The sequence below is a fragment of the Chlorocebus sabaeus genome, chromosome 6 (assembly GCF_047675955.1).
Source record: "Chlorocebus sabaeus isolate Y175 chromosome 6, mChlSab1.0.hap1, whole genome shotgun sequence".
NCBI classification, from domain to species: Eukaryota; Metazoa; Chordata; class Mammalia; order Primates; family Cercopithecidae; genus Chlorocebus; species Chlorocebus sabaeus.
In genome coordinates, this window is record NC_132909.1 from 41878281 (window position 1) to 41906178 (window position 27898).

At 40.1% G+C, this 27898-nt stretch overlaps 2 protein-coding genes across 3 annotated transcripts; one reads left to right on the forward strand and one right to left on the reverse strand.

The window, feature by feature from the left end:
* On the reverse strand, window positions 1–27898 carry LOC103234268 (zinc finger protein 738-like). Of its 2 annotated transcripts, XM_037995099.2 has the most exons (5): window positions 27708–27898; window positions 25015–25107; window positions 11442–11568; window positions 10839–10934; window positions 6689–6766 (listed from the first exon to the last, which is right to left on the reverse strand). In XM_037995099.2, the coding sequence occupies exons 1-5, from the start codon at window positions 27708–27710 to the stop codon at window positions 6696–6698; spliced, it is 390 nt and encodes a 129-aa protein (XP_037851027.1). In that variant the 5' UTR covers window positions 27711–27898; the 3' UTR covers window positions 6689–6695. The 2 variants fall into 2 exon arrangements, with proteins under 2 accessions (XP_037851026.2, XP_037851027.1); XM_037995098.2 differs by lacking the exons at window positions 6689–6766; window positions 25015–25107; window positions 27708–27898 and adding an exon at window positions 1–3511 and having other exon boundaries at window positions 10839–10937.
* On the forward strand, window positions 4435–5718 carry LOC103234267 (iron-sulfur cluster assembly 1 homolog, mitochondrial-like). The gene is made up of 2 exons (XM_007995974.3): window positions 4435–4588; window positions 4882–5718. The coding sequence occupies exons 1-2, from the start codon at window positions 4450–4452 to the stop codon at window positions 5145–5147; spliced, it is 405 nt and encodes a 134-aa protein (XP_007994165.1). The 5' UTR covers window positions 4435–4449; the 3' UTR covers window positions 5148–5718.

Genomic DNA, 27898 nt, shown 5'->3' on the forward strand with positions numbered 1-27898 from the left:
TTTTTTTTTTTTTTTTTTTTTAGATAGAGTCTCTCTCTGTCCTCCAGGCTGGAGTGCAGTGGAGCAATCTCAGCTCACTGCAACCTCCATCTCCTGGGTTCAAGCAATTCTCCCACTTTGGCCTCCAGAGCAGCTGGGACTACAGGTGTGCACCACTACACCTGGCTAAGTTTTTATATTTTTAGTAGAGACGGGGTTTCGCCATATTGGCCAGGCTGGTCTCAAACTTCTGACCAGGTGATCTGCCCGCCTCAGCCTCCCAAAATGCTGGGATTACAAGCGTGAGCCACCACACCCAAACTCTTTTTTATCTTTAGTAAGTGTAGGGTCTAGTCCCACAGGGTTGTTGGGTTTTTCTCCCTGTGTGCAGAGATGGGCAATTGTAGAAATAAATACACAAGACAAAGAGATCTAAAAAAAAAAAAAAAAAGACAGCTGGGCCTAGGAGACCACTACCACCAAGACACAGAGTCCTGTAGTGGCCCCGAATGCCTGGCTGCACTGTTATTTATTGGATACAAAGCGAAAGGGGCAGGGTAAGGAGTGCTAGTCATCTCCAATGATTGACAAGGTCACATGAGTCATGTGTCCACTAGACAGGGGGCCCTTCCCTGTTTGGCAGCCGAGGCAGAGAGACAGACAGAGAGAGAGAGAGAGAGAGAGAGAAAGGACACAGCCCATGCCGTTATTTCTTTCTGGCAGAGGTTTTTAGTACTTTCACTAATTTTGCTAGTGCTATCTAGAAGGCAGAGCCAGGTGTACATGATGGAACATGAAAGCAGACTAGGAGAGTGACCACTGAAGCACAGCATCACAGGGAGACGGTTAGGCCTCTGGATAACTGTGGGCAGGCCCAGTGGAATAGTCTTCTCTAAACTCCCCTGGGAAAGGGGGACTCCCTTTCACAGTCTGCTAAGTAGCAGGTGCTTTTCCTTGGCACTGACACTACCGCTAGACCATGGTCCGCTTGGTGAAGGGCATCTTCCCAGACACTGGTGTTACTGCTAGACCAAGGAGCCCTCTAGTGGCCCTCTCTGGGCATGACAGAGGACTCACACTTGTCTCCTGGTAACTTCTCGCTATGTTCCCTCAACTCCTATATCCGTATGGCCTGGTTTTTCCTAGGTTTATGATTATAGAGCAAGGATTATTATAATATTGGAATAAAGAGTAATTGCTACAAACTAATGATGATATTCACATATAATCATACCTATTATCTACATCTAGCATAACTATTCTTATTTTATATATTTTATTATACTGGAACAATTCGTGCCCTCAGTCTCTTGCCTGAGCACCTGGGTGGGTTGCTGCCCACAAGTAAGGGTAGAGGACCAGTTAAAGCCTTTGCCACATTCTTCACATTTGTAGAATTTCTCTTCCGTATGAATTCTCCTATGTGTAGTAAAGTATGAGTACCAGTGATAAAGTTTGCCACATTTTTCACATTTGTAATGTTATTCTCCAATATGAGTTATCTTATGTATAGTAAGGGTTGAAGATTGGTTAAAAGCTTTGCCACATTCTTCACATTTGTAGGGTGTCTCCCCAGTATGAATTCTCTTATGTTTAGTAAGGTTTGAGGACCAGTTATAAGCTTTGCCACATTCTTCACATTTGTACGGTTTCTCTCCAGTATGAACTCTCTTATGTCTAGTAAGAGTTGAGGACTGGTTAAAAGCTTTTCCACATTCTTCACATTTGTAGGGTTTTTCTCCAGTATGAATTATCTTATGATTAGTAAGGTTTGAGGACTTTTTAAAAGCTTTGCCACATTCTTCACATTTGTAGGGTTTCTCTCCAGTATGAATTATCTTATGTCTAGTAACTTGTGAGGAACAGTTAAAAGCTTTGCCACATTCTTCATGTTTGTAGGGTCTCTCTCCAGTATGAATCATCTTATGTGTAGCAAGGTATGAGAATTGGTAGAAAGCTTTGCCACATTCTAAACATTTATAGCGTTTTTCTCCATTATGAATTCTCTTATGTTTAGTAAGGGTTGAGAATACATTAAAGGCTTTGCCACATTCTTCACACTTGTAGGGTCTCTCTCCAGTATGAATTATCTTATGTTTAGTAAGAGTTGAGAATACACTGAAGGCTTTGCCACATTCTTCACATTTGTAGGGTTTCTCACCAGTATGAATTCTCTTATGTATAGTAAGGCGTGAGTACCAGTTAAAAGCTTTGCCACATTCCTCACATTTGTAGCGTTTCTCTACAGTATGAATCATCTTATGTGTAGTAAGGTAAGATAATCGGTAGAAAGCTTTGCCACATTCTTCACATTTGTAGGGTTTCTCCCCAGTGTGAATTCTCTTATGTGTAGTAAGGTATATGAATCGGTAGAAAGCTTTGCCACATTCTTCACATTTGTAGGGTTTCTCCCCAGTATGAATCATCTTATGTGCAGTAAGGTAGGAGTAACAGTTAAAAGCTTTGCCACATTCCTCACATTTGTAGGGTTTCTCTCCAGTATGAATTATCTTATGTGTAGTAAGGTATGAGAATCGGAAGAAAGCTTTGCCACATTCTTCACATTTGTAGGGTTTCTCTCCAGAATGAATTTTCATATGAGTAGTAAGGTTTGAGGACTGTTTAAAAGCTTTGCCACATTCCTCACATTTGTAGGGTTTCTCTTCAGTATGAATTATCTTATGTCTAGTAAGGGTTGCAAATACATTAAAGGCTTTGCCACATTCTTCACATTTGTAGGGTTTCTCTCCAGTATGAATTATCTTATGTCTGGTAAGGTGTGAGTACCAATTAAAAGCTTTGCCACATTCCTCACATTTGTAAGGTTTCTCTCCAGTATGAATCATCTTATGTTTAGTAAGGTATGAGAATTCGCAGAAAGCTTTGTCACATCCTTCACATTTGTAGGGTTTCTCTCTAGCATGAATTATCTTATGTTTAGTAAGGTGTGAGGACTGTTTAAAATCTTTGCCACATTTTTCACATTTGCAGTGTTTCTCTCCAGTATGAATTACCTTATGTCTAGTAAGAGTTGAGGACTGGTTAAAAACTTTTCCACATTCTTCATGTTTGTAGGATTTGTCTCCAGTATGAACTCTCCTGTGTCTAGTAAGGGCCGAGAACCATTTAAAAACTTTGCCACATTCTTCACATTGATAAGAATTCTCTCTAACATGAATTCTTTTATGTTGACTTAGGTGTAAAAGCATGCAAAATGATTTGCCACATTTTTTACATTTGAAAGGTTTCTTTCCAGTATGTCTTGTCTTATGTGTATTTGAATTTAAAAATTTGTGAAAGACTTTCCCATATTTATCACATTGAAATATTTTGCTCTGGGTAGTTGTCAAACACTGGTTTAGTTCATTATAACCTTCTTTGTGCACATTACACTCATTCATACTTTTATAGCCTTTTCTTAACTGTAAATCCTTATGTCCGTATTTTCCATATTCTCTCAGTATCGCTTTTTGGAAAGAATCTTTTATGCCTGGTTGTGGCCAGAGGTCCTGGGCAAAATGAGAACAATTAACTGAAAGAAATAAAAATATCAAATTACTCCACTTACTAGACTCAGATACATATAGATTACAAATCTAACCTACAACATTATACAAACTACATATACAAGATGATATAGCAAAATACGAAAGGCCCTAATTTTTATAGACATACATATGTAACAAAAACATACTAACCAAAATACATCTGAGAAAAATTATAAATAAGCTAAATGTTTAAAGTACCCCAAGTGAGCACAATGCAAAAAGTTACATACAATAATAAAAAAAAGAAGTTTGTTACATTTACCCAACACAGCTGTTTCTGCTCCTCAAGATAACAATGCTTTTAGAAGTAAATTGCCCTAGGTGTGGTGGCTCACACCTGTAATCCCAGCAGTTTGGGAGGTTGAAGCATGTGGATCATGAGGTCCGGAGATTGAGACCATCCTGGCCAACATTGTGAAACCCTGTCTCTACTACAGATACGGAAATTAGCTGGGCATGGTGGTATGTGCCCATAGTCCCAGATACTCAGAAGGCTGAGGCAGGAGAATTGTTTGAACCCAGGAGACAGATGTTGCAGTCAGTCGAAATTGCGCCATTGCACTCCAGCCTGGGTGACAGTGCGAGATTCCATCTCAAAAAAACAAACAAAACAAAAAGAAGTAAATTGCCAGCCAGGCATAGTGGCTCAACCTGTAATCCCAGCTTCTGAGGAGGCTGAGGCAGAAGAATTGCTTGAACCCAGGATATAGAGGTAGCAGTGAGTCGAAATCACACCATTGCACTCAAGCCTGGACAACAGAGTGAGACTATATCTCAAAAAAAAGAAAGAAAAAAAAAATAAGTAAATTGCCAACATTTGATATATTTAAAAAAAAACAAAACACAGGTAGAATGCACCCGCTGTGTCCATGGAGACAGGCCGAGGGAGCCGAGCTCCAGCCCAAGGCACTAGGGTGCCAGGATGGCGAAGATGTCAGCTTCCTTAATCCAGACAACTGTCCAGGCTGTGAGCAAGAGGAAACTGCAGCCCACCTGGGCCACCCTCACCCTGACACCTCCAGCAGTAAACAAGATAAAACAACTTCTTAAAGATAAGCCTGGCCGGGCGCGGTGGCTCAGGCCTGTAATCCCAGCACTTTGGAAGGCCGAGGCAGGCGGATCACGAGGTCAGGGGATCAAGACCATCCTGGCTAACAGTGAAACCCTGACTCTACCAAAAATACAAAAAATTAGCTGGGCGTGTTGGCAGGGCCTGTAGTCCCAGCTACTCAGGAGGCTGAGGCAGGAGAATGGCATGAACTCGGGAGGCAGAGCTTGCAGTGAGCTGAGATGGTGCCACAGCACTGCAGCCTGGGAGACAGAGCGAGATTCTGTCTCAAAAAAAAAAAAAAAGATAAGCCTGAGCATCTAGGTGTAAAAGTCGGTGTCCGAACCAGGGGCTCTAACGGCCTTTCTTATACTCTAGAATATACAAAGATAAAAGGAGATTCTGATGAAGTTATTCAAGATGGAGTCAGAGTATTCATCAAAAAGAAAGCAAAGCTAACACTTTTAGGAACAGAAATGGACTATGTTGAAGACAAATTATCCAGTGAGTTTGTGTTCAATAACCCAAACATCAAAGGGACTTGTGGCTGTATAGAAAACTTTAATATTTGAAATCTCAAGACTCTTCTGGCCGTAGGTTCCAGGAAAGCTCGGGGAAGCCTTGGGGCTCACTGCAGAAATCATGTGACTATCATGTGCTTAATGTGCTGCTACCTTGTAAGGAAAATAAAGTGATGTATCTTGAAAATGAAGCTAGTGTGTTAGATCCCAGAAGAAATGTTTGTATTCTCATTAGGGGACAAAAAATGAGAAGCCATCACTCTCTTTGGATCATTTAGGTCTCTTGCATCCTTTGTTTTAGAACCAGTTTCATTAAAGTTGCCTTCCTGGGCACCTGTTTATCCATTTCCTGAACAGTGTGCACTCCTTAACTCTCTACTGAATGGCTTGAATATGCATCCCCCTCAGCATTTCTCCCAACCAGATCAGTGACTCCTAAAATCTGAGACAGGACGTCCTGATTGCTGGTAGTAACATGATGGTGCATTGTCTTTCCACCCAAACTTAATAAAGCCTTTTTATATATTTTTATGAAAAATTTCATTGTCAGATGCCTCACTGCATACCCTTTAATAGTACCAGGCAAAGATTTTCTTCAACTATAGTACAGATTAGTTCTCAGTGATGGTATTAAAAGGTGAGAAAGACATCATCCGTCTGTTTTTCAATCCATTTCTTTTGCCACCTTATGTGCCTGCTCAGAGATGGGATCTCAAGGTGACTTTGATTCTTTTAGTTGAGGGGTCTCTTAAAGTCATCTAGCCCGCCTCCCTCAATTCCCTATGTGAGGAAGCAAAACCCCAGGGAAACCAAAGGGCTCCTATCCAGCCCCACTCCACAGGCCCGGGGAGAGTAGGGACTCTACCCCCATCTCCCCTTCCTTGTAGGTGACACATGCTCTGCCCTCTGAGGCAGTCAGTGAAGGCAAATGGTCTGTGTTCTTTATTTGGTCACCATTTTGATATAATTTCTTTATAATTTGATAGAGATCATATTATTTTTGTTTTGAGTGGGAAGAATTTTAAAACCCTTTTATGTGAATTACTATCTTGTTTCTTTCATCTTTGAAACTATGGTTTGTAGCAGAGAAGACACTGTAACAACCCAGAATTATGTTTCTGGAATGTGGTCCTAATTGTGCAGGAGAACGTCGGGATCTTTTCTTAAAATTCCTAGTGTGTATATACTTTATGGTTCCTTGGTCCAGTTGCTAAAATTGTTAATATTTTAGCCTAACATTTTTATCATCAACTTTTCTTTAAAAGTATTCCTTCTGTCACTTAGTTACTGATTTTCCTGGGTTTGACGTATTAAATATTCTATGAGATGACATATATGCTTTTTTTGAAAGCTGATTCTCATGAATTCAAGTAGTTTAGTTCCTTTTATTCACTAAAGTAGCTGGCACAAAACACACCAAAACCTAGAGCGGTAGTTTTATGTAAATGATCATGAGTTTGTATCAATAATATAATTGTTGATCTATTTTATAATTCATGCAATACTGCATGTATGTAGAGACTGAGTTGTCAATTTAAAAAAATGTGGCCTCAAAAATAATAAAATAAAATAAAATAAAAACACAAGTAAAATACCGGCTCATATATCTTTATTACTTGCTTGTAGGAGCCTTTGAAGACACTGGTTTCTGTCACCCATGACATACAGTGCTGAAAGAAATGGTGGTATACTTTGGAATGACAGTTTGAGTCTGCTGAGATCAAAGGTAAATGTTACAGCAGTGAACAGACTGCAGTACCACAGACAGAACACAGGTGCAGCAAGTGATTACTGAGTATTAACAAAGAAGATAAATAATTTCCTTTAAAAAATAAACACAAAATTTCAAACAAGACACATTCTAAGAATATGTTTGAGAGACTCTCAGAATCTCTAACCCAGACAATTGTTCAAAGTGTGCCAAGAGAAAGCCACATTATAAAGACAGGGACAGGTAACCTTTTTTGTGAGTAAACATGTAAATTTTAATAAAAGATTAGAATATATATAAAACAGAGCAATGTGGTTCCAACAAAAATATAAAATTTTCAGAAAGAAAAATGATGTGTACCTTCATTTTTAAAATTAAAAATAAATTGAATACTCAATGAGTAAAATATGAACACAGAGAACTACAGAAAATCAGAAAACTGGAAATAAGAACAGAAATATTTAAAATATCAAAAAAAACAAATAATGGAGGTAAAAAATATAAAAAATAACTGAAAAATCTTTTAAAAATGACATAACAATGAAGAAACTCCACAAACTAGGATACAAAGATACTTATATCAAACACATACGTAAGCACAATTTTAAAAGTCACAGAAAAGAGAATCTTAGGAGCTGCAAGATGAAAGTGATGTGTTGGCTGGGCGTGGTAGGTCACACCTGTAATCCCAGCACTTTGGGAAGCTGAGGTGGGTGAATCACCTGAGGTCAGGAGTTCAAGACCAGCCAGACCAACATGGAGAAATCCCGTCTCTACTTAAAATACAAACTTAGCCGGGTGTGGTGGCATACGCCTATAATCCCAGCTTCTCGGGAGGCTGAGGTAGGAGAACTGCTTGAACCCAGGACGCAGTGAGGTGAAATCACATTGTTTCACTCCAGCCTGGGGAACAAGAGTGATACTTCATCTCAAAAAAACAAAAAAAATTAGCCGGGCGAGGTGGCGGGCGCCTGTAGTCCCAGCTACTCGGGAGGCTGAGGCAGGAGAATGGCGTGAACCCGGGAGGCGGAGCTTGCAGTGAGCTGAGATCCGGCCACTGCACTCCAGTCTGGGTGACAAAGCGAGACTCTGTCTCAAAAAAAAAAAAAAAAAAAAAAAAAAAAAAAATTGATATTATTTGCAGGAATACTCTTATGAGATAGCCAGTGGATTCTCAACAAAAATTTTTCAGGACAGAAGGAAACTGTGTGGTATAGTCAAATTTCTGAAGAAAATAGTTATCAAGCGAGTATAATACCATCACCAAATCTGTCCTGCTAAATAAAAAGAAAAAAAAACTACAAAAATAACCAAACTTTAAAAAGTATATGGGCACTTCCTTACATATAAAAGGTGCTGAAAGCAGTTGCTTCCAATGAAAATAAGATGATTCAACAAGGCAACACGAAATCATATTAAAACACATTATTTTTTGGGAAAGTCATGCACATACACAAAAATAAATTTCTTAGCATTATCACAATGGCACAGAAGAAATTTTCAATTAATCTCCAAAATTTGAAAGATAAAAGCATAGAAATCATTATAAATATCTGTTAATAAATATACAAAATAAAAAATGTAATTAGCAATATCAATCACAAATCTGAGAACATATGTAATGAGAAAAAATTTTTTATTTTTTTTATTTTTTACTTTTTGAGACGGAGTCTCGCTCTGTCACCCAGGCTGGAGTGCAGTGGCTGGATCTCAGCTCACTGAAAGCTCCGCCTCCCGAGTTTGCGCCATTCTCCTGCCTCAGCCTCCCGAGTAGCTGGGACTACAGGCACCCGCCACCTCGCCTGGCTAGTTTTTTTGTATTTTTTAGTAGAGACGGGGTTTCACAGGGTTAGCCAGGATGGTCTCGATCTCCTGACCTCATGATCTGCCCATCTAGGCCTCCCAAAGTGCTGGGATTACAGGCTTGAGAAAAAATTTTTGCATGCAACTAAAGTTCATTTTTAACCAGAGTGAAACATATTGTATCTTTTAGAGGTTTTATGTAATCCCCCATGAACCACAAAGAATACGTCTGTATAGATACAGAAAACAAAATAAGAAAGAAGTAAAAGCATATCAAAGTAAAAATAAAACAGTCACAAAGAGAAACAGAAAGTGAGAAAATGTAGGACAAAGATGCAAGAATCAAACAGAACAACAACAAAAAAATTAGTAAGTCTCTTTGCTTCAGAAAATTTTCCAATTAAGAGACATACTTTCAATAAAGAAATTTATTTAAAATTATTAAAAACCAAGATCCAATTTGCCTTTCTACAAGGGTCAGCTGACATCTAATGATAAAAAATACTGAAGGTGGCAAAATAGATTCAGACATTGTATGCAAATACTAACCAATTGAGAGCAGAAGTCAAAATAGTCTTACAAAATCTACATCTTAAGTCAAAAACTGTCATATCTTACATAAAGTATTTTAAGTCAAAATTGCAAAGAGACAAAGAAGGACATTAAACAATAATAGATTTATTAACTGGGAACCTATGACAAATTTGTGTGTGCGTGTGTGTGTGTGTGTGTCTGTGTGTATGTCACACTAAGGTCCCAAATATATAAAGCAAATATTGACAGAATGGAAGAAACACCTAGACAGTAATATAATTATAGTAGGAAATTTCAATGCCCCACTTTCTGCAATAAAAATAAAACAAGACAGAATATTAGTAAGTGAAGAGAGGAATTGAAGGAAGTATAATACAATTTTTTTTTTTTTTTTTGAGGTGGAGTTTTGCTCTTGTTGCCCAGGCTGGAGTGCAATGGCACAATCTCAGCTCACCACAACCTCCGCCTCCTGGGTTCAAGCAATTCTCCTGCCTCAGCCTCCTGAGTAGCTGGGACTACAGGCATGCACCACCATGCCTGGCTAATTTTGTATTTCTAATAGAGACGGGGTTTCTCCACGTTGGTCAAGCTGGTCTCGAACTCCCGAACTCAGATGATCCACTCGTCTTGGCCTCCCAAAGTGTTGGGATTACAGGCGTGAGCCACCATGCCCAGCCAGTACAATTATTTTTAACAGAGAAATAGAGAAGAGTCCTCAAGAATATGAGGAAACACATCGTTCTCAATAGCTTATGCAATATTCTCTTTGACAGACCACCTGTTAGGCCAAAAACGGCGTCTTAAAAATTTGTTAAATTTGACATTTTATGAATTACATTCTATGATCAAAATGGAATGAAAGTATAAAATAGAAAAAAAGTCTGGGTGTACTGGCTCACACCTGTAATCCCAACACTTTGGGAGGCTGAGGTGGCTCTACTAAAAATACAAAATTAGCCAGGCATGGTAGCACATGCCTGTAGTCTCAGCTACTTGGGAGGCCGAGGCAGGAGAATAGCTGGAGGCAAAGGTTATGGTGAGCCAAGATTGCGCCATTGCACTCCAGTCTGGGCAACAAGAGTGAAACTCTGTCTCAAAACAAAAAACAAAACAAAACAAAAAAACTACAATAAACTTTGAATAGCCAAAGCAATCTTGAGGAAAAAGAACAAAGCAGAGGGACATCATATTTATAATTTCAGACTATATTTCAAGAATATCCTAATAAAAAAGGATGGAATGTGCAGAAAATTAACATAAAAACCAATAGAACAGTGACGACTATTCTCACACATTTTAGACATGATGCAAGAGAGAACTAAAAAAATAGTTTAACATAAAGTTTCTCAAAATCATGCAGATATTTGTGTGTCCCCCAAAACAATGGAAAAGCAGTCAGATTGTGTAGTCTCTTATATGCCATAGAGGACTCTGGCTCTCACTGTAAACTTGAAGGAAAATCAATGAAGGGAAAGTAGACTCCTTAGAGAATTTAAAAGCCTAAGACAGAAGATGCCCCTATGTGAGAGCAACAACGACAAAAAAACCCAAAACACACACCTCAGGCTTCCCAGAATCTATTTGCTTTGGAACACAGCTTCCCAAATCACATTATAGGGACTTGCTTTTTCTTTTTTTTTTTGTAATCTTCCAACCTTTCATCTATGTCAACTGTTTTATTCACTCTCACCTACCTGGGGGTGTGGCTACCATACTGTGTCTCTTCATATTCCAGGGATCTTTTCCTTGCTCCAGACAGGTGATCAGATCTGGCTTAGAGACATCAATACCTGCTTTATTAAAAATAAATAACATGAATCTTGCTCATATTCTCTAATTACCTACCTATTACTGTGCTTAGTAAAGAGGATGTAATAGAGTATTCTAGAAAATTCATCCCAAAATTCTATTTAATGACAGAAAGTTCTTAACATTTAGAAAATATTTTAAATTTGTAGGTCCTTAATTTCACTACTCAGTACTTATGAATCAAAAATTAGTGGTGGCAAATAGATTTTAACATATGAGCAACAATATTTTATACTAGTAAATTTCTGAAACTACCACTACTCTAGAGTGAAGGGTACAGACCAGCTCAGGAATGCAAAAAGTTCAGGCGAAGATAAAACATCTTGAGGAAATTTTTTTTTCTACGCAGACAATTCCTCGAGATTTTTTGAAAACAGGAATCAGAAACTCATTTATGCAAAGCATAAATTACCAAAAATTATTCTACAGAAATGGAGAAATGAAACTTTTAGTGTATATAAGGAATGATGCATTAAAGTTATTCTCACCCAAGAACACCAGGTTTCTGAAGTTCTCTAACATCACTTTCCTATACAAATCTTGCTGAGCAGTGTCCAGACATTGCCACTCCTCCTGAGAGAATTCTATGACCACATCCCTAAATGTCAACGGCCCCTGAAAAACACACATAAACACATGTTTACAAGTGTCCACGGGTAGAATTTATCATTTGAATTAAGGTTAAATGAGAGAGTAAAGAAAGCTGGTTCAGACTTACAGGAATGACTGAAATCATCCAACATTTTCAACACAGAAATATTCTCTAATGTATTCTCTAACTCTGAGAAGAGAATGGTTTAAGATCCACAATACCAGTGTATATATGATAATTTTATGAACAATAAAGTATAAAACTAAAGGCATAAACACAAACATGTACTTTTTTAGTGTTATATTTGCATCACAAAGAATGAGTAGTGCATATTTTTCAGGCAAAAATGACATGTTCAGTTAGACAGCCCCTCTCAAGTTTCAATGTGAACAATAAACTGGAGATCTTGGGCAGATTTTTATTTTCAGAAGATGTGAAATAAAGTCTGAGATTCTGAATGTCTAACAAGCTCACTAGTAATGCCAATGTGTTTGGCCCAAAAAGAGTATTTTGTCAAACATCCAGTAAGTGGAAGAGTCTGAGTTTACCAATTTTTCTGGCCTGTAAACAAAGATAAGAGTCTTCATTTTCCAAAGATAGACATATGCAAACAAAACCTAAGAAAGAAAGGCAGCTACCAAATTAAATGTAATGGTTTATGCACAGGTCTTCTTTAGCTACATAAAGGTATTTAATAATGAAGAGAAAAATAATTAACTCTATAGTGAAATAAATATTTCAGATAGCTCTTGAAGTAAATTTTAAAATCAACTGCACGAGGACAAATGTTTAAGATGTGCTGACGCACACCAAATAACACAGCATCACTGCTGAGATATTGCCCCCCAAAAAGTATAGTCTGAATTTACCCATACAGAAAAATCAGTTTTATGCAGAGTTTAAGATGCAGATATCTTCTATGTTCTGAAATTTTTAATAACAATTTAAAGTAGTCTTTCTTTAGCATCCTAGAAAGCATCGCCCAATAATTTTTTTTTTTTCAGAACTTTCAGGGTAATAAATGCCATCCTGTTTAATTAAGCATTTTCTTAATCCTGTTCTGAATAGAGCTAATGAACACATATGAAACCTCAACATTACATGTTCTCCATCTTCACTAAGGACGTTCCCCCAATAGGAATCTGGAGTATCTTCCCACGTTCAACAGCAACAAGGGAAACATTTTTAATATTGCAGATTGTAAATTCATGGTAAGAATTCTGCATAGCATATAAGAAGTCATGATTTAGAGAGTGTAGAGAAGGCTCTGGGATATAGGAGAGAAATATTTTGCAGAGACCCTTGATTATCACAATAATTTTTTAAAGTAGTTAAACTCATTAGAGGAAAGAAACACAAGTAGAGAAGTAAAGGTTTGCAAGGACTAAATGCATCGCACTCCCGGAGGCAGAGTGGACACTGCTCTTCATCTGAGACAAGTTTAGCTGAGAAAAAAAAAAAAAAAAGCCATTTTTCCTCTTTCGTCTTCTTTGGAAATGCTCTTCAGATGACATTGTCTGGAGAAGCTACACCTGCATCTTGAAAAAAATTCCTTTAAAGGTGTCAGCACCACTTGTTTACCTGCAAGCCTCACACCCACAGAAAAAATAAATAAGACCTGTAGAAAAAGCCCACCCATTTCTGTCCTTTATAGCAGCAGAGATTCAGGAACAATGAACTGCTCAATGAATATAAAAATATGTTTCTCTATTTCTGTCTTCAGGTGCCTGCCTTTGCCACAAACACCAGCAATTTCTGCTACAGTAATGGAAATATGGGTGACATTGACCTCTCCCTATCAAAACCAAACAGCACAGTACCTGTGACTACCTTTTAGTGCAAAGGTGGTACTTAACTCTCATGAATGTATCTTGAACCCCACACACTTGATTCTGGCCTCGCCTTAGAGTCACATGAGAAACAATTAAAACAACATGAATACTTTCCCCTAGAACAATACACAGAACCTGTGGGAAGGGTACAAGTAAAGAGATTGCTGCAAATTGGCCATGTAATGCTAATGAGAAGTCTAGGCTGATAACCACTTAGATAAGTATTGCCTCTCAAGCTTTAATGAACTCAAAAATCACTTGGTAATATTGTTCCCACTTTATGTAATGTGATTCTGCAGGTATGGAAAGGTCCATGGATGGGTGTTTCAAACAAGTCCCCTGTCAATGCTGATGATCCTCCCCCTTGGCTCATGATTAGCATTAGTTAGAGAAGGAGGCACAGCACAGAGTCCCTTACACTCCGCACTCTTGTCACAATACAATACTTCTGATACACAAAGAAAGACTAAAAATGTAAAGTTTCATATTCTTTGCTGGCTCTCTAAAGTTTACAGAGGACAGAGAAGGTAACAATGTCTGAATAAGTCTGCATTTAAAAAACAACATGTACACATGAACTAATGCAATATTTATTAAGCAGGTACTATGTGCTCAATAGTATGTTACAGAGCACTGTGCTGGGAATAACACATTATGTGTTATTATTTGTTATTATGTCCTAATAACACCTTGAAAGTTCATACTAAGTGTTCAATAATTCTCAGGATTTAGATAAAGGACCCAGAATTATTATTTCCTTCTGTTTCTCTGTCATTGATTTTCTTAAAAACATATACACTAAAAGCTATATATAGACAGATGAAGATATATAGATAACTAAAAGCTAAATATAGACAGATGAAGATATATAAAGAAACATAGACACAGAAAGAGCTTAATGTAGTTTAGAGAATTTTTTTGTGTTTATATTTACTTGTTTATGACTTGTAGAGCAGCTACTGGATCTGCAGGAATAGAAAAGTTACTAAATGGAATGTTTCTGTAGGTACTGGTTTTACTACAAAATTTAAAAATTTAGATCTTAAAATGTATAGTTTATTTTTATTATGTATCTGTTTTTGGGTTTCAGGATATTGTGAGCACCAGCTCTAGAAAGTCAGTAGAATTTACCCCCCCAAAACTTGAATCTTTATAAATCCATTTTGTAAGGAAAGACTCCGGAGTGGGGGCAGGCCTAAATAAGTCCTCCAAAAATGGTGAATCTGATCAGAACTGGGGCAGGGAAAAGAAACTAGGTAGAACTTGTTTTCTACATCACTGGGGTATTTCCAGTTCTGTTTTTCCTAACTTATCTAAGAAAAACTTAAATCCCGGCCTGGCACGGTGGCTCATACCTGTAATCCCAGCATTTTGGGAGGTCGAGGTGGGTGGATCGCCTGAGGTCGGGAGTTCAAGACCAGCCTGACCAATATGGAGAAACTCCGTCTCTACTAAAAATACAAAATTAGCCGGGATGGTGGTGTATTCCTGTAATCCCAGCTACTCGGGAGGCTGAGGCAGGAGAATCGCTTGAGCCCGGGAGGCGGAGGTTGAGGTGAGCTGAAATCGCGCCATTGTACTCCAGCCTGGGCAACAAGAGCGAAACTCCGTCTAAAAAAGAAAAAAAGAAAAAAAAAAATCTTAAATCCCAGAGTTACGTAACACAATCTATTTTTGTCACTGCTGTCAATTTTATAACACATACTAATAAGCAATTTAAATGTTTATATTTTAAAGTTTTCTAGGATAATTTTATTAGAAGATAAATACGTAGTCTTAGAAAAGTAAAAGAAACACAAATAATAGTAAAAACTCTTGAGTGCATAAATATACCTTCAGGTGATAACTTCAGAAGTCACAACAATATTAAAAAGAGGTGGCCCAAGTTGTTTTTGCACACATCTATTCATTGTACCAACCATCTAATGCTTAATTCAAACTTGTATCAGTTGCTGGTCTAGACTAAAATTTCCTGGATGGTAGGAATCTTGACAGCTTCATCTATTTTTTTGAATGATCATATGAAATGGAAGCAATTAGTTTGTTTGGGTCACCAGACCTCCTCTTTGTCTTTCACCCCAGTACCAGAAAACTTGAGAAACTCTCCTCTGGGTAATAACCGATGTTATCTCTTGGTTGTTATGAGGGAGAAAAAAAACACAGGATATCTCCTTTCTCTTACAACGAGACAGAAACAGAATTAATCATTCTTGTTAGCCTGATGTAATTCTACCCTTGACATCCTCAAATGTCTTAAGGACACCCAGATGATTAGGAGAGGGTTCCCACTGACCCAGGGCTGATGGCCCAGTGATAAACCAGGCTGGAGAAACTCTGGTTGATTCTAAATAGAAAATGGAACTGCCTTGGTGGAGCTCCAGAACCTGGATCCCCTATCCTGATTTGCTAGCTTCTGGATAAGAAGATGGACGAGAATACTAAGGCTCTGGATCCTTTGTGGCCTTGATCTCTCACTCTTAAGATGCTTGTTTACACTTACAGATTCTGTCATCAGATTCTATTTACACCTGGAGCCTCTCACAGACTGTAGCAGGTCACTGAACAAGATTGAAAAGCTTAAAGAGCCACACTCTCAAATGGGGGATTTAAGATTTCCACGCTGACATCTCATAATACAGAAAATGCCTTCTGTTGGTTTTCAGTACATTCTCAATCCAAAGTCTGGCCCTGTCTTGGAAATCCCAGGCAGAGGCCAGAACTTATGTGCAGATTCTAGGTGGGATCAGCCTGACTCTGCATCCTTGGGTGTTACAGCAAGCAGAGTACAATCAAAGGAGAGATCCCTTCATACAGGCTGCTCTAGCACATTCTAAGTAATATGTCTACCTAAAAGAAAAAAACTGAGGCAACATGAATATCAGTAGAGAATTCATCTGGGCCAAGCTTGCGGATTGTAACCTTGGAGCAAAGATACATCCTCCAAAGACTGAACAAATAAGAAATTGAATCCCTGAATAGACCAATTAACAAGCTCCAAAACTGAGTTAGTAATAAATAGCCTACCCACCAAAAACATCAAAGAATCAGAAAAATTTACAGCTGAATTCCACCAGATGTAAAAATAAGAGTTGGTACCACTTCTAATATTATTTCAAAAGATTGAGAAAAGGGGACTTCTTTCCAACTTATTCTATAAAAATAACATTATTCTGACACCAAACTCTGGCAAATAGAAAACAAAAAATAGAAAACTTGAGGCCAATATTCTTAATGAACACTGATGAAAATATCCTCAACAAAATACTGGCAAACCGAATCTAGGAGAACATCAAAAAGCTAATGCACTGTGATCAACTTGGTTGTATCTCTGAAATAAAAGGTTGGTTCAACACACAATAAATGTTACTCATCATATAAACAGAACTAAAGAGAAAAACCACAGTTATTTCAATAGATGTTTAGAAAGTTTTCAATAGTCCAGGTATGGTGGCTCACGCCTGTAATCCCACCACTTTGGGAGGCCGAGGCGGGCGGATCATGAGGTCAGGATTCAAGACCAGTCTGACCAACACGGTAAAACCCATCTCTACCAAAAATACAAAAATTAGCCAGGTGTGGTGGCGTGCACTTGTAATCCCAGCTACTTGGGAGGGCAAGGGAGGAGAATAGCTTGAACCCGGGAGGTGGAGGTTGCAGTAAGCTGAGATCACGGCACAGCACTCCAGCCTGGGAAACAATGTGAGACAATGTCTCAAAAAAAAAAGAATGAAGCTGGAAGCATTACATTGCCCCTCTTCAAACTACATTACAGTAACCAAAGCAGCATTATACTGGCATAAAACCAGATTCATAGAACAATGCAACAGAATAGAGAGCCCAGAAATAATGCCACACACCTCCAACCATCTGATCTTTGATAAACCTGACAGGAATGTGAAAAGAAATCTGTATTTAATAAATGGTACTGGAATAACTAGTTAGCACTATGTAGAAGATTGAAACTAGCCCCCTTCCTTACACTATATATAAAAATCAACTCAACATGAATTGAAGACTTAAATGCAAAACTTAAAACATGCATGTTCATTTCACCACTGTCCACAATAACAAAGACATCGAATAAACCTAATTGCCTATTGTTGCTAGACTAGATTGAAAACATAGTATGGTAGCATGAGGTGGCTCACACTTGTAATCCCAGTGCTTTAGGAGATTAAGGCAGATGGAATGCCTTAGCTCAAGAGTTAAAGACCAGCCTGGGCAACATGGCAAAGCCGCATCTCTACAAAAAATAAAAAAATAAAAATAGGCAAGATGGTGTGAGCCTATAGTTCCAGTTACTTAAGGGGCTGAGGTAGGATTCCTTAAGCCTTGAGCCTTGGAGGTGGAGGCTGAAGTGAGCCAAGATTGCACCACTGCCCTCCATCCTGTGTGACAGAGTGAGACACGTCTCCAAAAAATAAAATAAAGATTTAATCAAAGTAAAATATGGTACATAAAAATCATGGAAATCTATGTGGCCATATAAAAACAACACAAAGCTGGGTGCTGTGGCTCATGTCTGTAATCCCAGCACTTTGGGAGGCCAACGCAGGTGGATTACTTGAGATCAGGAGTTCGAGACCAACCTGGCCCATATACTAAAACCCCGTCTCTACTAAAAATACAAAAAATTAGCTGGGCGTCGTGGCAAGTACCTGTAATCCCAGCTATTCAGGAGGCTGAGGCAGGAGAATCACTTGAACTTGGGAGGCAGAGGTTGCAGCGAGCGGAGATCATGCCACTGCATTCCAGCCTGAGCAACAGAGTAAGAATTCGTCTGGCTGGGCGCGGTGGCTTATGTCTGTAATCCCAGCACTTTGGGAGGCCAAAGTGGGCAGATCACAAGGTCAGGAAATCGAGACCATCCTGACCAACATAGTGAAATCCCGTCTCTACTAAAAATACAAAAATTAGTGGGGCTTGGTGGGGTACCTGTAGTCCCAGCTACTCGGGAGGCTGAGGCAGAATTGCTTCAACCTGAGAGGCTAAGGTTTCAGTGAGCCAAGATCGCACCATTGCACTCCAGCCTGGACAACAAGAGCAAAACTACGTCTGAAAAAAAAAAAAAAGAAAAAAAAAAATTTGTCTCAAAAAACAAGCAAACAAACAAAAACACCAAGATTAAGTCCTTTGCAGCAACATGGATGGAGTTGGAGACCATTATTCTTAGAAAATTAATGCAAAACAGAAAATCAAATGCATGTCATCATTTATAAGGAAGAGCTAAATAATAAGAACACATGGACATAAAGAAGGAACAGTCACAGAGGCCTAGTTGAGGACGAAGGATAAAAGGACAAAGAGGATCAGAAAAAAATACCTCTTTGGTGCTATGCTTAGGAACTCACTGACAAAATAATCTACACCAAACCCCCATGAAACAATTTTACCTATATAACAAACCTGCATACGTATTCCTGAACCAAAAAGAAAAGTTAAGAAAAGAAAAACCCATGAGTGCAGAAGAGTGCAGTGTAACTGGAAAGAACTGTTTGTTCTACAGATAGTGGCCCCGGTGGGGCTGTACTCTGATTTATTTCTGTGTCCATGCAGGTAGATGAGATTATGAACAGGTACTCCATAATGCTAGGTAGATGGAGAAAACAGGTTACTGCTGCAGATTCAGTGTCTGGGGGTGGGGATATGTCATGAGACTTGTAGACACTCTTGTGGCTTTTTGGCAAGAAACACTAGGATCAAAAATGCTGTGGTGAAGTTCCTGATGGTGGTGCCTAGTCCTGGGAGGACTGTGGACACATCAATGTCTAATGGGTGTGTTTGTGAGTGGGTGGGAATCCTGTGGTGGCAGCTGTGAGACAAGGGAGTCTGTCATTAGAGTTCCTTTCCTCTGAGTTTTCATTCTCTCACCCTAAGAGAAGACCTGGAATCACAGGACAATGGGCAGTGGGACAGTCTGTACAGAACAGAGCCTTCCATTTTCAGACACCTACAGTTCCATTGCAGGCCACGCCTCTGTGATATCTTTCTTCTGGCACCAAATCTGTAGAGTTTGCTGAATACCAAGCAATTCTCTAACACCAACTCGGTGTGTAATATTTGAATTCTGACGCCACCTAGAGCCAGCACAGACGCTGATTCCAGGGGCTCAGTCTCACAACACTGTCCTCACTGCAGATGCCAGTCACAAACCCCATAGGCCCATCTGTGTGTCTGAGCTACTGTTTAAACACTGGGGACTCTTTCTCAAGTTCAATTATCTGATCGAGCTACTCACAGAACTCAGGAAAACACTGTAGTTATGTTTACCAGTTTATTATAAAATATACAACTGATGAAAAGTCAAATGGAAGAAATGTATAGGACAAGAACAGTTTATAGAAAGAAATACCCCTCCCATTATGACTTAGATGGTGCTCTCTTTTCTTATTTATTACACAGCCAGACACAGACTCTGTCAGAAGTACACAGCCTCCATTTTGAATACGGGCTGAGTAAAATAAGGCTGAGATCTACCGGGCTGCATTTCCAGATGGTTAGGCATCCTAAGTCACACGATGAGATAGGAGATTAGCACAAGATACAGGTCACAAAGACCTGGATGATAAAATAGCTTGCAGTAAAGAAGCAGGATAAAAGCCACCAAAACCAAGATGGTGATGAGAGTGACTTCTGGTCATTCTCCTGCTACCCTCCCACCAGTGCCATGAGAGGTTACAAATGCCATGGCAACATCAGGATGTTACATCGTAAAGGTCTAAAAAGGAGATATATAAATAATCCACCCTTTATTTAGCATATAATTTTAAAATAACCATAAAAATACACAACCAGCCTATGGAGAAAGCCATTTCTTTTATTTCTTTATAATATTTATTTATTAAATTTTATTTCTTAATAAATTTGCTTTCATTTTATGACTTGTCCTGAATTCTTTCTTGAGCAAGATACTAGAACCCTCTCTTGGGGTCTGAATCAAGACTTCTTTCTGGTAACATTTTCCTGGCAACTACAAAAGGACTATACTTAAGAGACCTCTGTCCCTGCCCCCAAAAAATTATCTGTGGATACCAACTGGCTGACTTTGAGTCCCTATACCTAGATAAAGGATGAGATTAGGTTGGAGGCACAACTTAGGAAAGTCAGAGTCTCTTCTAAGACGGCGTGGGTTAAAGGAGCCTCTTAAAGAAGGCAAGGATGCTTGACTGTACTTGGATTCAAGGTCCAACTTAGGAAGTTTATAGCCCTCCCTAAGATTTAGGTTAGAAATCCCTCTCAGCAAAGTCCCTCTCAGCTAAGAAATGGTTTCACATTACTGGATGTTAATTGCTATTCTTTTAGATTAATCTGTCTTGCACTCTTTGCTGGTGCCTATGAGTGACAGAATTAGGCATCCATAGGACCATGGGATATGGGGAGCTTTTTCTCCTCTAAAAGGGGAAACCTGAGAGCTGATGGGACTTCTGGAAATGATCCTTTTGCTACCAAGAAGCGGCTGCCTGAACTTGTCAAATATATTGCAGTTGTACTTTTTGTGTAGAAATGCAGGATAAACTTTCTGGATGTTTCCTATTCTTTTTTTTTGAGATGGAGTCTCCCTGTCACCCAGACTAGAGTGCAGTGGTGCGATCTTGGCTCACTGCAACCTCTGCCTCCTGGTTCAAGTGATTCTCCTGCCTCAGCCTCCCGAGTACCTGGGATTATAGGCACGCCCCACCACGCCTGGCTAATTTTTTGTATTTTTGGTAGAGACAGGGTTTCCTCATGTTGGCCAGACTGGTCTTGAACTCCTGACCTCAAGTGACCCGCCCGCCTCAGCCTCCCAAAGTGCTGGGATTACAGGTGTGAGCTACCACGCCCAACCTACCCAACCTAGATGTTTTCTTAAATTAAACACTAATTAATCTTAGAGATAACCCCTTTTTTGAAACTCAGAGTTATGAATGGCCCTCGCCATACTGATGAGTTTTGACTGAGCTCCGGTCTACCTCAAATACAAAAGACTCTAATAGTTAAGGAAGAATATCATTGCCCCTATACAGCATGAAGTAGTTACAGAAGATGAATTTTCATCCCTCTACAACCCTTGTGATTAAGGGGGTTTATTTGTACAAAAGAGGGGGGAAATGTCAGAGGTATATTGAACCAGGGCAAATCCATTTTGAATAGGGGGTGGGTAAAATAGGGCTGAGACCTACTGGGCTGAATTCCCACATAGTTAGGCATTCTAAGTCACAGGATAAGATAGGAGGTCAGCACAGGATACAGGTCATAAAGACCTGGCTAGCAAAATAGCTTGCAGTAAAGCAGCAGCATAAAACCCAAGATGGTAATGAGTGTGACCTCTGGTCATCCTCACTGCTACACTCCCACCAGTGCCATGACAGATTACAAATGCCATAAAAACATCAGGAAGTTACCCTATATGGTTTAAAATTGGGATAATAATCCACCCCTTGTTTAGCATATAATCAAGAAATAACTGGCCGGGTGTGGTGGCTCACGCCTGTAATCCCAGCACTTTGGGAGGCCGATGCAGGTGGATCATGAGGTCAAGAGATGAAGACCATCCTGGCCATCACGGTGAAACCCGTCTCTACTAAAAATACAAAAATAAATTAGCTAGGTGTGGTGGTGGACGGCTGTAGTCCCAGTCAGTCAGGAGGCTGAGGCAGGAGAATCCCTTGAACCTAGGAGGCAGAAGCTGCTGTGAGTGGAGATCATGCCACTGCACTCCAGCCTTGCAACAGAGCAGGACTCCATCTCAAAAAAAAAAAGAAAGAACCATAAAATGGGCAATCAGTAGGCCTCCGGACTGCTCTGCCTATGGATTAAGCAATTCTTTTATTTCTTTACTTTCTTAATAAACTTGCTTTCATTTTACTCTATGAACTCACCCAGAATTCTTCTCTAGAGTGAAATCCAAGGACCCTCTCTTGAGGTTTGGACTGGGACCCTTTTTTTGGTAAAAACTTGGCACCTTTTCTTCTTTTTCTCATTGAAAAAGTCAGCTGTATTTGTCTTCAGTGGTCTAAATAAAATTTTTCAGACTACTGAATTTTGAGCTACCCTCAATCTGAGCCATTATACCATGTCATTCTATATGCCTCCTAAGAACATGCTGACTTCAGGATAAAACATTCTCTGATCTGAAATCTGATTTTTAATCCCCCATTTGCCATTCCCCTCCATACTTTCTAATCTTGTAGGCTCCACTCTATGAAAAACAGCCCTTGTCTACCTAAAATTGCATTCCTTAAAGTTTTTATAATTGGTATTCCTCCTGTTGCAATCCTCTTTTTGAATTCTTTTTTTTTTTTTGAGACGGATTCTCACTCTATTGCCCAGGCTGGAGTGCAGTGGCATGATCTCGGCTCACTGCAACCTCCATCTCCTGGGTTCAAGCATTTCTTCTGTCTCACCCTCCTAAGTAGCTGGAACTACAGGTGCACGTCCCCACGCCTGGATAATTTTTGTATTTTTAGTAGAGATGGGGTTTCACCATATTAGTCAGGCTGGTCTCGAACTCCTGACATCAGGTGGTATGCCCGCCTCAGCCTCACAAAGTCCTGGGATTACAGATGTGAGCTACCATGCCCGGTTCTAGAATTCAATTTTTTTTTGAAATGGAGTCTCACTCTGTCACCCAGTCTGGAGTGCAGTGGCATCGTGTCAGCTCACTGCAACCTTTGACTCGTGGGTTCAACCATTTCTCCTCTCTCAGCCTCCAGAATAGCTGGGATTACAGGAACCCACCACCATGCCCAGTTAATTTTTGTATTTTTAGTAGAGATGGGGTTTCACCATATTGGTCAGGCTGGTCTCAAACTCCTGACCTCAGGTGATCTGCCCACCTTGGTCTCCCAAAGTGCAGGGATTACAGGTATGAGCCACCGGGCCTGGGTCTGGAATTCAAATTTTTTAACAGAAATCTAATTTTGTAACATATTACAAAGTCTAGAAACTGCCTTAAAACAATAACAACTTCATGGTCAGTAAGACCCTCCCAGTTCCCTTCTGTCTTAACCTTAACTCATCTGCCTGTAGCTTTCCAGGATTCTGTAGCTTCTCTCAGCAGAAAGGCTTCTTCCACGACTGGAGTGAGCAGGCTGGAACACCTGCAGGACAGGCTCTCCAGAAAAAACTGACTGAACCTTTAATAACCTCCTTTTGCAGTCTCAATATGAGCTTTAGCTCTGAGTCACTGGGCTCAAGCTTTAATTTCCATGTTAGAGTTACTCACTTGGTTTTTGAAACTAAGTGTTTGAAAAATCCAAGAAAATTACTCAAACACAGTGTTCATATAAGGGAAGAAAATTTTAAGGTGCTTACATTTTATACCTTAATAAGAAAAGCAAAAGTATTTCTTTCAGAAAATAAATGTATTATTTTATTAATTCCATTAAAAATCATGCAGCAAACATTTAGTCACGTGGAAACACTTTTAGGCAGTACCAAGTTTCATCTCATAAAATTTAGCAGAATTCAAGATAACAGAAATCAAGATAACAGAATTATCTTGAAATCAAGATAACAGAATTCAGAGATATTCGCTGTCAAAAATTTACCCTGAGAAAAAAAGGAACTGATGTTTTTATGAATCTATGTAACTCACCAATGATCCACCACATTTTCTTGTGGAAATGTATTCATTTTCTACAGCAAAAATGGAATAGAGATTTTTCCTCTTCTTTTTCTTGGTAGCATTCTAAAAGCTAAGCCTTGAAATTCTATTTGAAATCACCCAGCCATAAAAAAACCACACCTGAGAAAATTTGTAAACTCACTCTGGGAAAAAGGTAAGTGAAAATTTTTGACAAATGAAATATATGATTAATTTTTTTTGAAACCCACATCCTTTATGCCCTTTGTAAATATTTTTCTACCTTTCAAGCCCTACTAATATAACGCAAGTTACAGCTAAAAAACTGAGGTGAAAATAAGTGAACAAATCTCAAGGCAGACAAATCCAGGAATGGCAGTGCTGGTTAAATAACAGATGTGTCTGACTCATGTTTCAAGTCAGGCCATTCAATCACTGGAGAGATCCTTCCACCCACTCCTGCTCACTTATGTGCTCAAGAACCACCCATTCAGGAGACACTGCACCATTTCTCGGTGACTGCCCCAGGTGCATTTTACTTTGCAAGCTCTTACGCCATCTCACTGGAGTCAGTTTGTTGTTGTTTTTGTTGTTTGTCTTTTGGGATACTAGTTTTTGGTCACATATTTTTCACTTTTTTTTTTACTTTTTCTTTTACTATATTTATTTCACTATTCTGCTCCCTTACAGAATCCAGGGGGCAGAAATCATTTCTGTGTTTTCCCCTCACTACCAGCATCTGATTGGCTGACAAGCAATTTATCTCCATGAAATGGAAGCTGGGTTGATAGAAGACAATTTATTCATTATTAGAATAATTATTATTATTACTATTATGAGACGGAGTTTCGCTCTTGTTGCCCAGGCTAGAGTGCAATGGCAGGATCTCAGCTCATCACAACCTCTTCCTCCCAGGTTCAAGTGATTGTCCTGCCTCAGCAACCCTGAGTAAATGGAAATTCAGGCATGCACCACCAAGCCCAGCTAAGTTTTTTGTATTTTTAGTAGAGACGGGGTTTCCCCATGTTTGTCAAGCTGGTCCCGAAGACAATTTTAACATATCACGGGGTTACCTTTTCAAAATAAGAGTACTCCAGAAGATTCCTCTCAGCCCCAGGGTATCCACTTGCCCCCCTGACAGGATACACTCCATATCTCAGGTCATCCTATGGGAGAAAATAAACCAGAGCTGATATCCACTAGACACTCTAGTTGACATAACCATGGCAGATATCTCGGTTTATCCCCAGATAATACTGAAACCCAGGACCAGGAAAAAACTAAATGGTGGCTGAGGACACATCACCTCATAAATTTTCCAAAGCGGAACTCTGACCCAAAAAATTCTGTTAACATCTCTGTGCCTAAAAAGAGAAAAGGAAAAAACACACTGAGATTTTTTGCAATACAGTGTGAGGGGATTATTATTTGCTTTCTTTTCATGGAAAATATTTACAAACAGATAACAAATCTTCTTAAAAGCACCATTTGTCTGGGTGTGGTGGCTCACACCTGTAATCCCCACACTTTGGGAGGCCAAGGCGGGCAGATCACCTGAGGACGGCAGTTCGAGACCAGCCTGACCAACATGGTGAAACCCCATCTCTATTAAAACTACAAAATTAGCTGGGCATGGTGGCACATGCCTGTAATCCCAGCTACTCGAAGGCTGAGGCAGGAGAATCTCTTGAACCTGGGAGGCGGAGGCTGAGGTGAGCCGAGATCTGCCACTGCACTGCAGCCTGGGCAACAAGAGCGAAACTCGGTCTCAAAACAAAAACAAACAAAAAAACCCCAAAACACCATTTATGCAGGGTGCAGTGGCTCACGCCTGTAATTCCAGCACTTTGGGAGGCCAAGGCAGGTGGATCACCTGAGGTCGGGAGTTCCTGACCAGCCTGACCAACATGGAGAAACCTTATCTCTTTTTTTAAAAATACAAAATCAGCCGGGCGTGGTGGTGCATGCCTGTAATCCCAGCTACTCGAGAGGCTGAGGCATGAGAACCTCTTGAACCCGGAGGTGGAGGTTGCAGTGAGCCCAGTACGCGCCTTTGCACTCCAGCCTGGGCAACAAGAGCGAAACTCCGTCAAAAAAAAAAAAAAAAAAAAAAGCACCATTTATAATGCTTTGCCAAAAAATAATTAATTAAAATACGGTATAAAAAGTACACTACAAAATACGTGGCCAGGCGCGGTGGCTCACGCCTGTAATCCCAGCACTTTGGGAAGCCGATGCGGGCGGATCACCTGAGGTCAGGAGTTCGAGACCAGCCTTTCCAACATGGTGAAAGCCCGTCTATACAAAAAACACAAAAATTAGCCAGGTATGATGGCGCGCGCCTATAATCCCAGCTACTAGGGAGGCTGGGGTGGGAGAATTGTTTAAGTCCAGGAGGCGGAGGTTACGGTGAGCAGAGATGTGCCATTGCACTCCAGCCTGGGAGACAGAGTGAGATTCCATCTCAAAAACAAAACAAAACAAAAAACAAAAAACCACAAATATATGACAACGTGAATTAGGGAGGAAAAGTTGGCATTTGGGAACTCCAGAAGAAATTGGAAATTTAGTATCTTACTGCAAGCCAGAATGAGGCTGGAGTAATGAGGGATGGGGGTTAGACTTAAGACCCTGCTTGGGACCCAGGTGAAAAATACAGCAGAAAATCAGTTCCCTGTGGAGTGTGAAAATAATTAAGTGGCAGGCAATTAGACTGTCAGGTCTCTAGTCCCTGGGTTGCTACTTTAATTAAAAAATGTAACTCAGGAGCATTATTTTTAATTACTACATTAAGAGAAACAAAATTCAGGCTTCACCAACTATAAACTGCCGATTGAGCTCCAATTACATAACCAGGAAATTTTCACCTTTAATGTACAAATTAAGAAATCACATAACTGTACCTAACCAATTATAAAATTTGGTTTTCTTCATCATGCATTTTACAAAAGTCTTTCAAGCCTCTCCCATAGACCACAAACTACAAACCATAGCTTGGTGCTCTACAATTCTAGAACCACTCTTTGATTAAATTATTTATTTATTTATTTATTTTATTTATTTTGAGGCAGTCTCGCTCTTTATTTATTTATTTTGGGGCAGTCTCGCTCTGTCGCCCAGGCTGAAGTGCAGTGGCGCGATCTCGGCTCACTGCAAGCTTTGCCTCCTGGGTTCAAGCCATTTTCCTTCCTCAGTCCCCCAGGTAGCTGGGATTACAGACGCCCGCCACCACGCCCGGCTCATTTTTTGTATTTTTAGTAGAGACGGGGATTCACGGTGTTAGCCAGGATGTCCTTGATCTCCTGACCTCGTGATCCGCCCGCCTCGGCCTTCCAAAGTGCTGGGATCACAGGCGTGAGCCACAGCGCCCGGCCAAGAACCACTCTTCGATTAAATTCTTTTAATATTTTTGCAGTGACTCCCATTAACTTTTAATAGGAGAAAATAGGAACTGGGAACCTGACCCTCTCATAGTCCCTGCACAATCCGGTAGAGAAGCGGCGCTGCGAATGCAGAGATCCCCAGAGAGGGCTCCAGGCAAGGGCACAGTCACTATGCAGGGAAGAGACAGGACGCCTGGGGGCCCGGCTGTCGGCGCAACCGCCATCTTATGGCTGAAGGTGACTGAGGCCGAGCCGGGCAAGGAGAACTCGGGGCACAGATTGTGAAGCTGACTACAGGGAGCCCTGAGTCCGGCCACAGCCACTTCCCACCGGTTTCAACCAGCCCTTCCCCTCTCTCGGGATGTAGGACTCCGCACTCTCACCATTTCTAGGCTTCCAGGGGGTCCCGGCGTCTTAGCTGTGGATTCCCAATACCTGCAGGTCACAGGGCTACACAGGCTGGGCCTCTAGGAGCAGAGGACACAGAGCAGTGAAGACCAGACCTGAAGCTCCAGGTGCAGCTAGAGACAAAGGATCCGACAAATCCCGCCACATCCCGGAAGCCGTCCTCTCC